Genomic DNA, 17,500 nt, shown 5'->3' with positions numbered 1-17,500 from the left:
ATTTGTCGTTAGTGGCGGTGGTGGTGGTGGTGGTGTTAGTGGTGTGGAGGCCACAGTGAGAAACCTTCGAAAGATTCGGCCTCTCCGAGGAGGAAGGAACGTATCAGAGGTGGTGGTCGTGGCTGTGATTGTGATTGTGGTGTTGGTCATAACAGTAGCGGCAAGGTAGAAACCAGCAGAGCAGTTCCGTTGCTGCCATCTTTGGTTCTGGTGTGTGTCTTCTATGCTAATGGTTGGCGGTGCCACAGTGAGTCAGAGTCGACGTCAACACAGCAGCAACAGCAGCAGCAGTAGTAGTAGTAGCAGTGATGGCATGGTGATGCTGCTGATGATGATGATATCGATGATGACAATGAAAATGGTTGTGGTTGTGATGTTAATTTGAGGTAGTAGCAGTTGTAGTTGAAGTGGTGGTGGTGGTGGTGGTGGTTGTTGTTGTTGTGGTGGTGGTGGTGGTGGCAGTGGTAGTTGTTGCAGTGATAGCGCAGCGTTAGGAACTATTAGTCGTAGCTTGATAGAAAATGCAGAACAGGAAGAAAATGGTGCATGAGACACACACACACATACAAACACACATATACACACACACATATATATACACACACATACATAGATACACACACACATACATATACACACATACATATATATATACACACATGCATACTTTTTCACATACATAGATACACACACACACACATATATGCATACAGATATATATATATATATATATATATATATATATATATATATATATTTATATAGATATATCTAGATACATATACACACACACAAATATATATATACATACATACATAGATATATCTATATACACATACATACATACATACACATAAATATATACACAAATAGAAAGATATATATATTCACGAGTGTACACATATACACACACATGTGTATGAGTGCATGTGTTACACTATAATCTATTATTGCTTGCATGTGTTTACACACACACACACACACACAAAGAAGACTGGGTGCTGAAAACTTTCAGGCTTTTAGGGTATCGTGAAAGGCCTGGCTGGAGGCCCAACCTTCTGAGTTCTTTTACAGGGTTTTCAAAACCTGAAGGACCACTGTGATAAGTGTGTGAATCTGAGAGGGGAATATGTTGATTAAAATCATAATTAAATTATCTTCCTGTATTTTCTTTCACTCAATGCCAGGGACTTTTCAGCAACCCCCTCGTATGCATGTATATATGTGTATATATGCACTCGTTAATTGTGTGTGTGTGTATTTAAACAAAAGTGCATGTCTGGAACCCTTGGAATATTAATGCATGTGTGCATTCTATAAATGGATATTTATGTGTGTGTTAGTGTATGCAGATCTGTATATGTTTATGTAGATTTTCTCTTATATGTGTGTGTGTTTGAGCCAATGTGCAAGCATGTGTGTGTGTGTGTGTGTGTGTGTGTGTGTGTGTGTATGCCTGCATGCAGGTGCATTCTTATGCATATGCTGAAGCACGTCTGTATTGCGTACATGTGTGTGCATGCATGTGCATAAGTATGTGTGCGTATGCATGTATGTTTGTGTGGGTGTGCATGTTTGTGAGTATGTGCTTGTAAATGTGTGTATGTGTGTGTATGTATGTGTATGTGTGTGCATGTGTTTATTTTTAATGTGCATGTGTGTGTGTGTGTGTTGTGTGCATGAGTTTATGTTTATGCATGTAAGAGTGTATTTATGTGTGTGTGTGCATGTATGTGTATGTTTGTGTGAGCAAGTATGTATGTATGCATGTATGTATGTACATGTGTATGTTTGTGTGTGGGCATGTATGTGTGTGTTTGCATGTGTATGTTTGTGTGTGCAAGTATGTATGTGCATGTGTGTGTGTTTGTGTATGTTTGTGTGTGTTTGTGTTTGCGTGTGTGTGTTTGCGTGTGCAAGTATGTATGTGCATGTGCGTGTACGTATGTGTGTGTGCATTACCACTGCCGCTACTTTTACTAATTCTACAGTTGAAGAATGAAGAAATCGGAAGATTGAGATCAGGCACAGAATCAATCCGAACACACGCACACAGAAGCTGTGGCAGCATAAGATTTTGCACACACGCAGATGCACACATGCGCGCACATGCACACACAAACAGATAATGCTATCAGAAACGCACAAGTACACACTTATACATACATACACTAAGGCATTCTCTCTCACATACAAGTAGGTACCTACATACATACATACATACACACTCTCACTCACTCACATACATATATACATGTGTTTGTATACACACAGAGATATACGTATACACAAATACACACATACACACATATATATGTATACATCAAACTCCTTTTGAGTTTTGGGCCCCATGGAGGCAATGACCGAGACATTTGGCATCATGTCGTGCTTGAGAAGAAGACCCATCAAACCGAGCAAAATCGCAGTGGCAGATACTGGTGTCACACAAATGGCACATGAAAGCACCCATTACACTCTCAGAGTGGTTGGCGCTAGGAAGGGCATCCATCTGTAGAAACTCTGCCAAATCAGACTGGAGCCTGGTGCAGCCTTCCAATGCGCTTGCCCAGTCAAACTGTCCAACCCATGCCAGTTTCTTTCATTAGCTAAATGATGATGATGATGATGATGATAATGCCACAAATCTTTGAACAGACAGGTGGGGTGGGGGAGGGCTTGTGGGGGGGGGGGGGTAGTCACATATATCATCACTCGATACTTGACAGGTACCTTGTGTAAATCCAACCCCCTGGGGGACAAAATGGTAAAGTGAGAACAACATTTTAAAAAAATCCCCAGACAGGAGAAAAAAACCAGTCGTTTCATAACGACAGAGTTAACGATTCCATTAAATCATTCCGAATTCCAGATTAGTTTTTAATTAAAACTCAAAGACGATGCGTATTTCATTAGTAACATGGTCACGAAAGAAGTTACAAAAAAAAAAAAAAAAAAAGTTAAATCCTTCGTCTTCTACCACAAACCCAACAAACACACACACACACGGAATTCTATATAATTAATGGTACCGCTGTTCGCTGTTCCAAAGACACGAAGAACTGAAGATGTAAAAGCATCATTTTCCCAAAGTACAAAGGGAGATAAACTACACCAAAGTAAAGACACTGCTCTCTTTCTTTCTTTCTTTCCTTCTCTCTATCTCTCTCTCTCTGTCTCTTACATTCTCTTTCTCTCTTGTTCTTTCTCTCTCTCTAAGATGAGATGCAGCAAGAGGGAGGATGGGAGGAGAGAACTCCAGAGAATTGAACGAATGGAAGAGCAGATAACTTTGCAAAATTACTGATAGATTATTTGCATGTGTGATGTGTATGCGTCTATACACACGTTACTATGTCTTGTGCCTGCCTGTGTTTATGTGTGTGTGTGTGTATATGTACTTATATATATATATATATATATATATATATATGTATGTATGTATATATGAATGTGTGTGTGTGTGTGTATATATATATATATATATATATATATATATATATATATATATATATATATATATATATATACACACACATATATGCATGTAAGTGCATATACTTATGTGTAGTTTACACAAACTTAAATGTATATATGTATATACATAGCATATGCACATACTTTAATCTTCAAATACACACACACACACACATGTATATATATACACATAAATGTGTGTGTGTATATACACATAAATGTGTGTGTATATACATATATGCAAATATATACATATATGTATATACACACTTATACTATGAATTAACATACACATACATATAAACACAGATATATATACATACACACACACACACACACACACACACACACACACACATATAGATAGATAGATAGATAGATAGATAGATAGATAGATGTATAACATGTACATTCTGTAACTCAAACAAATATACAAATGTATATACAGCTACATGGAAACTCATTTGTGTATGCATTAATGTACGTGTGCCTGTGCGGGAAGTAGACACTAGTAGACATGACGCGGTGCATTTTAATTCATCTAAACGAAGCATTTATTAATTAAGAGTGCATGAGAACTAATTAAGTTGATGATCGCTAATTTGGCAATTGTCCTTGCTATTAAGCAGAATCAAATTCAGACAGAAATTGACAGAAAATATGTAGAAAATTTACCTCAAAGTATTGGCTGTGTGCATGTATATAGACACAGATATACATATATACGCACGTGTATATATATATATATATATATATATATATATATATATATATATACATACATATACACAAATTTATATACATATATATCTATATATGTGTGTATGTATGTTATATATATATATGAAGGTGTAGCTGTGTGGTTAAGAAGTTCAGCTCACTTCTCAACCACATGATTCCCAGTTCAATCCCACTGCAAGGCACCTTAGGCAAGTGTCTTCTATTATAGCTTCCAAGCTCACTTGATATATATACATATATATATGTATATATATATAGAGAGATATATATATATATATATATATACGTATATTTACATGTATGTATGTCTGTGTGTTTCTGTGCCTGTCCCCCTACCATCGCTTGACAACTGATGATGGTGTGTTTACATCCCCGTAACTTAGTGGTTGGGCAAAAAAGACCGATAGAATAGGTACTAGGCTTACAAAGAAATCGCCTGCGGGCGATTTGTTCAAGTAACGGCAGTGCTCCAGAAAACACACTCAACCATGTCACAATTGTAACAAGGTGATAACAGCTGGACATGATATAACCACCACCACCACCATTATTATTACTATTATTATTATCATCATCATTATTATCAATTACACCATAGAGGTGAGAGGCCCTGCAGTGAGTCGTGGTGTAACCATTGTCTACGCACAGCTGTGTGCATTAGTATACAATTACAGGTATGTGTGCGTGACTATGTGCTATGTTTTAATTATGTGTTCATCTGTGTTTGTACAAATACATCAAGGTGTGTTTTCTATGTTTATGTGGACAGGTGGTGAACGGTGAATGTAGGTAAAAGTGAAATAGTTGTAAACAAAAGTTCACAGCCATTTAATATAAACATATATATATACATATATATATGCATTTATATACACACAAATATATATATATATAAATATATATTTAAATATGTATATATGAATATGTACGTGTGTGTACATATATATATATAGATAGATAAATTGTAAATCCAAAAGAAAAAAGTAACAACAAAACTACAAAGGATTCCGCGGTACACGTGTTTCAAGCTCTACATGTGTATAATATAATATAATATAATATAACATAATATAATATAATATGTGTATAATCTACAATGTAAAGCTATCCTCAGCCGCAAAATTATCTCTCTCCCAGGAAATTATACCATCTCGACGTTGAAGTAAGAAGAAATGTGTGATGTAAGAGGTGAAGATCCTTTCGGTATTCTGTATAGTACTATATCTGGTATAATTCTCCACCCGGACATAATCTCTCAGGTCCTTCGAAAACCTTCCATACCTTGCGACGATTCAGTGTGTAGTGTTAAGTTGGTGGTTAAGAACAACCTCTTACATCACACATTTCTTCTTACTTCAACGTCGAGATGGTATAATTTCCTGGGAGAGAGATAATTTTGCGGCTGAGGGTAGCTTTACATTGTAGATTATACACATATTATATTATGTTATATTATATTATATTATATTATATTATATTATGCACATGTAGAGCTTGAAACACGTGTACCGCGGAATCCTTTGTAGTTTTGTTGTTATTTTTTCTTTTTTTCTTTTGGATTTACAATTTATTCTTTCACCGCAACCACTAGCTGGAATACACAGGTGCTTACAATTGTCAAGTATTACCTCTAAATTTCAATTATATATATAGATAGAGAGATAGAGAGAGAGAAGGAGATACACACATACATACATACATACACAAATATACATACACACACATACATTCATAGGTATGAATGCTACAGTGAGTCGGCAATGCACTGATTGACCTTTGCATATATATATATATATATATATATATATATATAATACATAAATATATATATATAATACATATATATATATATGTATATGCATAAGAGTACATATATATATATATACATACATACACACACACACATACGAATCCTTGTATGATATTACAATATATACTTTGTACATTACATGTGAGGCGGGGTGTATACTAATGTGCGCAGATACATATGGCGAGCGTATATGCATGTATATATATATATATATATATATATATATATATATATATATATGTGCATGTGTGTGTATGTGTGCAAAAGCATGCATGTTTGCATGTGAGAGAGGAACTAATCCATTTCACTCTAAAAGACTGCCCGCATTCCATGCAGCCCAAAAAAAGATGAATTCTATCTCAAGCTGTGAAATAACCTAGTTTTCTTATGAATGGAACTCTTGCAGCTTGCTTGAAATATTAAAGGAAGACAATGGACTGAGTTGTCTAAAAGAATAAAAAAGAAAAAGAGAAAGAGTGAGAAAATTAATTTCTATCCATTTTCAAAATGCTGCATTATGACGGTCTCTAATTAATTTTGTTTTACTCTGATTTTAGTTGGGTTCTTTTCTTTTCTTTTTTTTTTTCGTTTTTGTAAATACACAGTGATTGTAACTATGTACACATACATACATACATACATACAAACATACATACAGATGTATTCAACCAAGCATAGACAGATGAATATACATTTATAACTATATATGCTTTATCTGTGTGTATATATATATATTCACACACACATACATATATATATATATATATATATATATATATATATATATATATATATATATAGACAGGCACATATGCCTGTATATCTGTGTGAATGTATTTATGAGTTTGTATTTTTACATACACATCTGTTTACACACATACACACATACATATACCTAGATGTATGTGTGCCTGTGTCACAAGTATACATGCCTATATGTGTGCATACATATACATACATTCCTCCATATACATGCCTATATGTGTGCATATATACATATAATCAAAGTTTTCAGTAGTTGCCGCTTGTTGCAACTACATTTGATTCTGGTGTCATGGCTGATGAGAAGATTATTTTTCCTTTTCCATTCATCATATTTATGATCTTGATTTTTCTTAAGTGCGTATATATGCCCACATGTCAATATATATGAAAGCTTTCAACTCATATGTTTGTATGTATATATACATACAAATACATATATATATATATATATATATATATACACACACACATATGTGTGTCTGTGTGTACACATACAACCACAGAAGCTAAAATTTCATAAACCCTTTCACCAAAGTGTAATTTAATGTTACTCGTTTTATCTCATGACATGAATGTCTTAAGCCAAAAAAAACAATCTGAAATGCTGGATAGATGCAGGCATGTTTCAAAATTCCTACTTTCAACTATATATTATCAAACAGAAAAGTTCAGAAACAAGTAGAAGATTATGAATCTTACAAACTCTTCTTTGGAAGATTCAGGTAATTCTGAGTTATTCCCCTTGCACAAGATTTGCCTTGTTTTTAACCAAATTTTATTGCTGTTTATTTTTTTCTCTCTCTCTCTCTCTCTTTTCTATTTTATTCTCACAGATATCATTTCTAAGCAGCTTCGGTGTCTCCTTGTCTTGATATCATATGACTGTTGTTAAAATGAATGCCATTCATTTCAAACATTCTGCACAAACATGTTTAGTTATGGGGAAATATTTTCCTTGCTTGGAAACAAGTGGTGGGGGTTAGTGACAGGAAAGGCATCCAGCTGTAGGAAAATAAACTTCCTCAATGAACTTTGTCTGATCCATGCAAACATGGAGAAATAGACATTACAGTGATGGCAACGATGATGATGATGATGATGATGGTGGTGGTGGTGGTGGAGAAATTACACGCATAAATAAATGCCATATAGAAAAGTATTCACACAAGCAAATACACACATACACACATGATAAGAATGTTTATTCATTATTTTTGTATTTTACTGTCTTTTTATATTTTACCTGTTTCAGTCATTAGACTGCGGCCATGCTAGAGCACCACCTCGAAGAATATTTCAGTCAAATGAACTGACCTCAAGTACTGTTTTTTTCTATCTGTCTCTTTTGCCAAACCACTAAGTTATGGGGACATAAACACACTAACACACACACACACACACACACACACAAATGACCTCTTTCAGTTGGCCTGTACCATGTCCACCCACAAAGTTTCGTTTGGCCCAAAGCTATAGAAAAAAACACCTGTCCAAGGTACGACACAGTGGAACTGAACCTGGAACCATGTGGTTGGGCGGCAAGCTTCTTACCAGACAGCCACGCATTTCTTTTTGTTTTTTTTCTTTTTTGTCCAGTGACTGACCAATTCATTATTTTGTTTTATTTATTTATATATATATATATATATATATATATATATATATATATATATATATACACATACACACACATCATGAGCATCAGAAAATCGGTCATGTGACTGACAACACTTGTAAATTTCTCTTGACCTAGTTTTGACCTAAACTGGGCTGCGGTCCATCAAAAAAAAAAGCCTACATCCAATACATGTCCATATACACACACTCAGAGAGAGAGAGAGAGAGAGAGAGAGAGAGAGAGAGAGAGAGAGAGAAAGAGAGAGATGGGGAGAGATGGGGAGAGGATCATTACAATAAATAACATACACACACACATATACAGAAGCTTATTAGAAAATTATTCATGATACGCACACACACACACACACACACACACACAGAGAGGAACATAGGAATAGAGAACAAACAAGCACACATACATGCGCATGCACAGACACACACACAGGTTTATTACTAAAGCAGCCCTCTGACACACACACACACACACACACACACACAAATCTACATATATGTCGCAAATATATACATGCCCAAATTTTCATGCACACACATACATGCATGTACATATATACATACACAAACACTTCCGTACAAGCCTGCTGAGATGTGCACACACACACACACATATGCACACGCACACACACGTGTGTGAACACCTCCATACAAACCTATACACATACATTGGCAACTGTCCATCAGAAAATTGTTCATTACAATACAGAACCACACACACATTCATAATTATTATATACCACAAACACTATAGTGCAGAAACATACTTGCAGGTCATAGGCACGCACACACACACACACACACACACACACACACAGAGTCACTCCCACTCACTCAGACACACAGAGAAACACTTCTACATCAAAATACACATACATACACACATAACCAATCAATCTAGCTCTTTCTCTCTCTCTCAGTAGCTATCTATCTATCTACATCTATCAATCAATCTATTTATCAATCACTGATTATTTCTTTCTCTCTTTATCTATCTACATCTATCAATCTTGCTATCTATCTATCTATCTATCTATCTATCTATCTATCCATCTGTCTATCTCTTTATCTATTTATCTATCTATCTATTTATCTATCTATCCATCTGCCTATCTATCTACATCTATCAACCCTAAATATCTATCTATCTATCTATCTATCTAACTTTCTCCATCTATCCATCTATTTATCTATCTATCTGCCTGTCTATCTATCTACCTACATCTATCAACCCTAAATATCTATCTATCTATCTATCCAGTTATCTATCACTGACTATTTCTCTCTCTCTCTCTCTCTCTCTCTCTCTCTCTCTCTCTCCCTCTCTTTCTGTTCAGCTGTCAGTGTTTCTATCAATCTATTTTTGACTACCTGTCTCTATCTATCAACCTTTCCATGTATGTATCCCTAGCTATTATGTCTGTCTATCCATCCATTAATCTATCTATCACGGACTCTCTCTCTCTATCTCTCTCTTTCTGTTTACCAATCTATCATTCCATTTCTGGTTATCTATCGCTATCTAGCAATCCATCTCTCACCATCTATATCTATCCACCTCCCACATAGCACACTGCAACTCAACCAATTTTATTAAGCATTAAGAGGAAATAATAAGAAATTACGGTCGGATATTGATCCAGAATTCCTTAACAATGTCTTCTTTTGCATCTTTCTTCCTCCCACACGGAATGTACTGGCAATTGTAAGCAGTGCCATTCACAATTGGGTGTGTGTATGTATAAGTATATATATATATATATATATATATATATATATCATCATCGTCGTTTAACGTCCACTTTCCATGCTAGCCTAGGTTGGACGATTTGACTGAGGACTGGCGAACCAGATGGCTACACCAGACTCCAGTCTGATTTGGCAAAGTTTCTACAGCTGGATGCCCTTCCTAATGCCAACCACTCAAAGAGTATAGAGGGTGCTTTTACGTGCCACCAGCACGAAGGCCAGTCAGGTGGTACTGGCAACGGCCACGCTCAAATGGTGTATTCTACGTGCCATCTGCACAGGAGCCAGTTCGGCGGCACTGGCAACGATCTCGCTTGAAAGTCCTTACACATACCGCGGGCACAAGTATATATATATATATATATATATATATATATATATATATATATATATATATACACAGGGTGTTCAGAATGTCTCTCCGCAGTAAGTATTTTATAGCAAAATAAATATTTATAAGATGGTATAAGACTACCAAAGAATATATTAGACTTTACAAGACTTTAAAAAACTTCACTGCGGAGAGACTTTTTGAACACCCTGTATGTGTGTGTGTGTGTGTGTGTATACATACATATATGTATATACATACACACATATGGCTGGTGCCACATAAAAAGCACCCAGTACACTCTGTAAAATGGGTGACATTATGAAGAGCATCCAGCTGTAGAAATCTTGGCAAAACAGACATTGGAACACCTGTCAAACTGTCCAACCCATGCCAACATGGAAAACGGACGTTAAATGATAAAGATGATTATATATAACACATACACACATACACGCACTAGCATAATTGATGTAAGAATTAACACTGCATTGAGAAATAGAGAATGAGAGAGAAGAGAATAAAGAAGAGAAAGACAGAGAGTGGGAGGGAAGGGAAGGGAAGGTAGAGGAAGAGAGAGGGGGCGAGGAAAGAGAGAGAGGGATACGAAGAGGGCAGCATCAGCCCTCGGCTGGTACTTTATTTATCAACCTCTGAAGGAACGAAAAGCAAAGTTGATGTCAGTAAGATTTGAACTCACAATACAGAGATCCAGGTCATACATTGCAACACAGTCTGTCCGTCACCATAACAACTCTGCCATTTACCCCTGTGTATGTATATGTATATATGGATATATATATATGTGTATGTATTTGTGAATATGTGTTCGTTAAGTATGTATTTAATAAATGCAAGTGTGTGTGTGTATACATGTTTGTATATGTTTAAGAATGTGTGTGTGTGCATGCACATTAATGAATATATATGTTGATTGAGACCGTGATTAATGAACATGTGTATATACTTGTGTGTGGTTAATGAGTATGCGTTTTTAATTAATATGTGCGTGTGCAGATGGGTATGTATGATTCATAACGATATATGTGTTTAATAAACACGTGTGTGTGTGTGTGTGTGTTTTTAATGATTATGTGGGTCTGTGGGCTGTATCTAATAAGATATATAGTAAATGAAACGAAGGCCAGTCACCTCTAATAAATAAATAGACGAGCCAAGAGACAGCAATATTAATTAATGGACAACCTAATACAATGGAGTCACTCCATGCTTACAGCCACAACCACCACCATTATCATCCATGGCCATTTAATACCAATCGTTGTTGTTCACTTTAAAACACCAAGATGGCAAATGGCTGAGATATGCGAGGATCGTGGTTTCGATTCCCAGACTGGGTGTTGTGTGTGTTTATTGAGCGAAAACACCTAAATAGCTCCACGGGGCTCCGGCAGTTTCCTTGGGACTCCTCTGTATATTAGACAGGCCTTCACAGCCCATGGTGGTGCCACATAGAAAGCACCCGTACTGCGGCCATCTAAGCTGCGGCACTTGTACTGACGCCACATAAAACACACTTGTGCTGGCACTACATGAGCAGGCACTCGTTCCGGCATCACATGAGAACCACTCATGCCAACGCCACATAAGCTGCACACTGTTGAATGGTTGGTGTTAGGAAACCATGCCAAAACAGACAACTGGAGCCTGGGTAGTTCTCTGGCCGGCCAGCGCCTGTCAGACTGTCCAAGACAGACAATGGAACCTAGTGCTACTCCTGACCTAGTGTATCTACTGGTTTCTCTTACGTATATACATATACAGCAGTATACATATATATGTACATATATGATGGATTGTGTATGCACATGTGTGGGCATGAGTGTCTGTGTGTCTGCGTGTGTGCATACATACATACAATACACGTGAGTAAATAAGAAGGAATCCCAGCCTCAATCAATGGTTAATTAATCTTTTAATTATAAATAGAAAAAAACAATTAAAAATAAGATTTGATACACATGTGGAACCAAATTGATTTTATTGGTCTGGATAAACACGCACATACGGGTGTGTGTGTATATATGTGTGTGAACAATACATATGTATATTCACTTATACAAACACACACATGCTTAAATAACACAGAGAAATATATATATATGAACACACACACACATATATATATATGTATGTATATATATATATGAATACATAGAGGCAGACAGATGTATATAGAATCACATAGACACACATACACACATATATATATATATATATATATATATATATATATATATATATATGAACATACACATGTGCATGAATATGCAAGTACGCACACAAACCTTTCCTCACTCTAGAATGAGAAAACAAAAACAAAGCAAAAACAAAAAAAAAGAAAAAAAAACAAAGAAAACACCCAACCAAAAGTTGTTAAAAATGACATTGAAAGGTTAAAGGTTAAAAATAAGCGTCAAAATTTAAACAACAACCGAACATAACAAAACAAAATGACCAGAGTTGAACTACAGCAAGAATTTTCTGTGTTTTCTGTGGAGGTGAGTGGGGTCGTGGCAGAGGAGGGTGGGGTCAGGTGACATAGTATTTGAATTAATAAACTAATACTGTCAAAAAACTAAGAATATAAACACACGCACTATATATATATATATATATATATTATATATATGTATATATATGCATGTATGCTATGTATGTCTAAATGAAGTCAGGAAGAATTTACAACAGGGTTTGGGAGAGTGTTGTAACGTTAGTATTTCTTACTGTTTTATAGAATTAAAATAGCTTGACAAGGAATCGCTATACATATAAAATGGGAATGTAGAAATAATACACTCCATATATGTAGTGTTGTTGTTGTTATTATTATTATTATTATTTTATGTTTGATTTTTGCTTTGCATTTATACAAGTTGGATCCAAGTCTCACCCAGAGACCTCAAGAGACAACACGTTAGAAGTTCATGTAGGTGTTATGCCTAGGGTACCATATATTTGGATTTGTACAGTGTTGTTCTAGAGAATGTTTAAGAAACCATAAGAAAATTATGCGCTTGTTTTAAAATTTGAGATCACATAGACAGTATTTTACAACGGATATGGGCAGTTCCCATGAGCACTATCTTTTGAACTTCAGCCATTTTGGGGTTTCCTGGTATCTGAGCTAGGTAGTAATCAACCCGTTTCGCTGTCATTCCCAGGGCACCTATGACAATAGGTATTGTTTTCGTCTTCAGATTCCACATTTTGCTCATTTCTGTTTCAAGATCTTTATATTTGCTCAGTTTTTGGTAGGTCTTGACTATTATTATTATTAAGGTGGCGAGCTGGCAGAGTCGTTAGCACGCCGGGCGAAATGTTTAGCGGTATTTCGCCTGTCGCTACATTCTGAGTTCAAATTCCGCCGAGGTCGACTTTGCCTTTCATCCTTTTGGGGCCGATAAATTAAGTACTAGTTGCACACAGAGGACAGTGTAATCGACTAATACCCTCCCCTCAAATTACAGGCCTTGTGCCTTTAATAGAAAGCACAATTATTATTATTATCATGTGGCTGTGTAGTAAGTAGTTTGCTTACCAACCACATGGTTCCGGGTTCAGTCTCATATATATGAGAACACACATAAATGCATATATATATATATATATACGTATACACACATACGTATATATATATATTGGTATTGGATGAACGTACATATACATATGCACTTATGTGCGTATATAATTCAATACAAACACCTTTACACATTATGAAGTTTATAAACAAAAAATTACCAATAAAAGCGCTTTCAAGGGGAGCAACTCTTGTATGTCTTAGCTTCAGATTATTTTCGCCACGAAGCAACGGGAGTGCTTCTAAGTGGACGAACAATCTGCTAGAAATAAAAGCCCAATCTCACTGAAATCACACACATTTTAGTGGTTTGACAAAAAAAAAAAAAAATTAAATACTTCATATGAGTGGGGGTAAAGCAAAAATTTACCCAGAATTTATAAAGCAAAGAAATGGGAAAGATAATTAACGAACATCATCCTGCAAACACCAATTAATGTTTGCAGGATGATGTTTATTAATTATCTTCCCCAGTTTGTTCTTTGCCTTATATATATATATGTGTGTGTGTGTGTGTGTTGTCTGTGTGTGTGTGTGTGTGTGTGTGTGTGTGTGTTTGTCCCCTCCATCACATTTTGACAACTGGTGTTGGTATGTTTATGTCACCCATAAATTAGCGGTTCAGCAAATTAGACCAATAGAATAAGTACTAGGTTTGAAATAAAGAAGTCTTGGGGTTGAATTGCTTGGCTAAAACCCTTGAAGGCAGTGCTCCAGCATGGCTGTAATTCAATGACTGAAACAGATAATAAAAGAGATAAAACAAAATAGGTCTTTTCTGGATCAATGAGAAGCTGACCTGGGGCTAAACGACAGTCACAACACTAGAAGCAACAACAACGACGACGACGACGACGACGATGACGGTGACAACCGTCAAAACCAGACAAACTCCATGGGTCCATTCCATAAAAAACGGATCATTGAAATGCTGAAAGCGTAAATAGAAGGAAAGACAGTGGGACAAGCATTGACATTAAATGGAAAAAGAAGAAGAACAAGTAAAGAAAAAAACAAAAAACAAATAGAAGGAGGGAGACAAAAAGAGTAAACAAACCACCACAACCAGAAAAAAGTTCTCAAATGACAAATATTTAGTTATTTCAGAGTGACAAACATGCTAGAAATAACAGCAAAATTTCCCCACAAATTCAACCTTGCTGGCTAAATAAAAAGGAAGGTTATTTAAAGGAACGTTTTCATATATATATATATATATATATATATATATATATATATATATATATATATATATATATATACAAATATATATATATATATATACAAATATATATATATATATATATACAAATATATATATATATACAAATATATATATATATACAAATATATATATATATATATACAAATATATATATTAGATTAGATTATATTATGTTATTATATATCATATATTAATTATTATACATATATATATTATATAGTTAATATATATATATATACAGATACATCTTATTACATTATATAATTAATAGATATATAATATATATTACATATTATAGAAGTAATATATAATAATATATAAAATGTATATTATATAGTATAATTAATATATATATATATATATATATATATATATATATATATATATATATATATAATATTATTTGATATGAATATACCTATATATATAAGCAATATGGCAGAATGAAAATAGCTTGAGGGCGGGAGAATTGCACAAAATATATACAAGAATTAAGAGACTCTCATTAATTATACAGTGAGTTTAATAATAACTTCGATCAACTGAGATTTTTCAAAGCAATTAATTTATTAGTAGACAAAAAAAAAGTCTCCACTAGCGCACGTTTAAAAAAATTACAAACAAGGGAGTTAACTCCAATAAGATCAAATGATCAAAAAATTTTGATTGATCACATATAGCCCAGTGCTTCTCAAAATTTATCACCCCTTTCTTTTTTCTTTTACAAACATATATATTATATATATATATGTTGTTGTGATTGTAGCTCATAAGCAGTTGACCATAATCATCATAGTCATTCTAACATCCACGTTTCTATGCTTGCATATGAGCCAGACAGAATTTGTTGAGTCAGATTTTCTACGACTGGATGCCCTTTCTGTCACCAACGTTTGCCTGTTTTTCAGACATGCTTCTCATAGATGAAGGAAAACGAACATCACTTCTATAATGATAATGCTCAATTTTTACAACCATCACATGATGGCAAGACAAGAGACACACAAACAGACACACACTCATAAACATATATATATATATATATATATATATATATATATACGACAAGCTTCTTTCAGTTTCCATCAACCAAATCTACTCACAAGGCTACAGCAGAAGACACTTCCTATATATATATATATATATATGATGGAATTCTTTCAGTTTCAGATTTTAAAATTGTTTTTGAAATTAATATTTAAACAGAAAAGTGTTGAGTTGGCAGAATTGTTATCGCCCAGGCAAAATGTTTAGCAGCAGCATTTCATCCGTCTTTATGTTCTGGTTTCAAATTCTGCTGAAGTCGACCTTGCCTTTTGTATCCTTTCTGGGTCCATTGAGCATTGTGGGGGTCAATGTAACCAACCCACAAAACTTACTGACCTTGTGCTAAAATTTGTAAGAAATCAAAGACTTAAATAAAATCTGGACAGACACGTTATTGTCCTCAGCACCCATAAAAGACAAATTCCCCTGCCAACCATTTGCGCAGAGAGCAGTACTGCATACTGCTTATTTTGAGAAGCACTGCTATAGATTAATGTGGGCTGTGGGCCATGGAGGACCTGATTTTAAACACCAATTAGTGGACACAAGGACATTTTTTTAGATCTTATTAGATTTACTCACCAATGATTGATTATTCAAGCCATTAGTACACAAAAAACTCCCCGTAGATGTGTTCAAAATCAAGAAAATCAAAATAAAAGGAAAGAAAATAAACACCAAGCAAGGGAGACAACTTGATTAAGTTCAGTTGATCAAAATTTTTTTTTTTTTTCCTTTTGGCTCATGTTTTTTTTTTTGTGTGTTATTGTTTTTGAGAATATAAGCAATTGAAGAATATGATTAAGAAAAAAACTTTAAAGAAGTACTGAAAACCGAAACAGCAAACCACTGCAACCAGCCAAACTCTCTCAGCAGCGGAGAGAGAGAGTATTTGAGTATTTCAGCAAGAAACATGCTACAAAAGAAGAGCAGATACTGACGTACATGTATGGGTCGACTTCTTACCGTCTGCTGCTCCACGCCAGGGACAACTCCGACACCCCCGTTGGATGGAGGCGGCACTACTGTTGCTGCTGTCGCATACACTGTGGCTTGCTCTGCTTTAAACTGGGCAGCGGGGTCTGCAACAGCGGCACCGGCAGCAGACACTGTCGGCGCCTGGCT

The 17,500-nt window shown here is 35.1% G+C and overlaps 1 protein-coding gene across 6 annotated transcripts in view; it reads right to left on the bottom strand.

Moving 5' to 3' along the window:
* The window catches only part of LOC106872628 (RNA binding protein fox-1 homolog 2), a 528,156-nt gene that overhangs the window by 150,520 nt on the left and 360,136 nt on the right, over positions 1-17,500 (bottom strand). For 4 of the 6 annotated variants that reach the window (XM_089341813.1, XM_089341814.1, XM_052976234.2 and 1 more), the window contains exon 2: positions 17,321-17,500. This exon is cut by the window's right edge and continues 78 nt beyond it. In XM_089341813.1, coding sequence (XP_089197939.1) covers positions 17,321-17,500 — 180 coding nt within the window. The remainder of the gene's footprint in view (positions 1-17,320) is intronic. The other 2 variants (XM_089341812.1, XM_089341815.1) reach the window with 1 other exon arrangement.

The sequence above is a fragment of the Octopus bimaculoides genome, chromosome 25 (genome assembly GCF_046866305.1).
Source record: "Octopus bimaculoides isolate indiv1 chromosome 25, ASM4686630v1, whole genome shotgun sequence".
NCBI lineage: Eukaryota > Metazoa > Mollusca > Cephalopoda > Octopoda > Octopodidae > Octopus > Octopus bimaculoides.
This window is presented reverse-complemented; position numbering and strand designations above follow the sequence as displayed.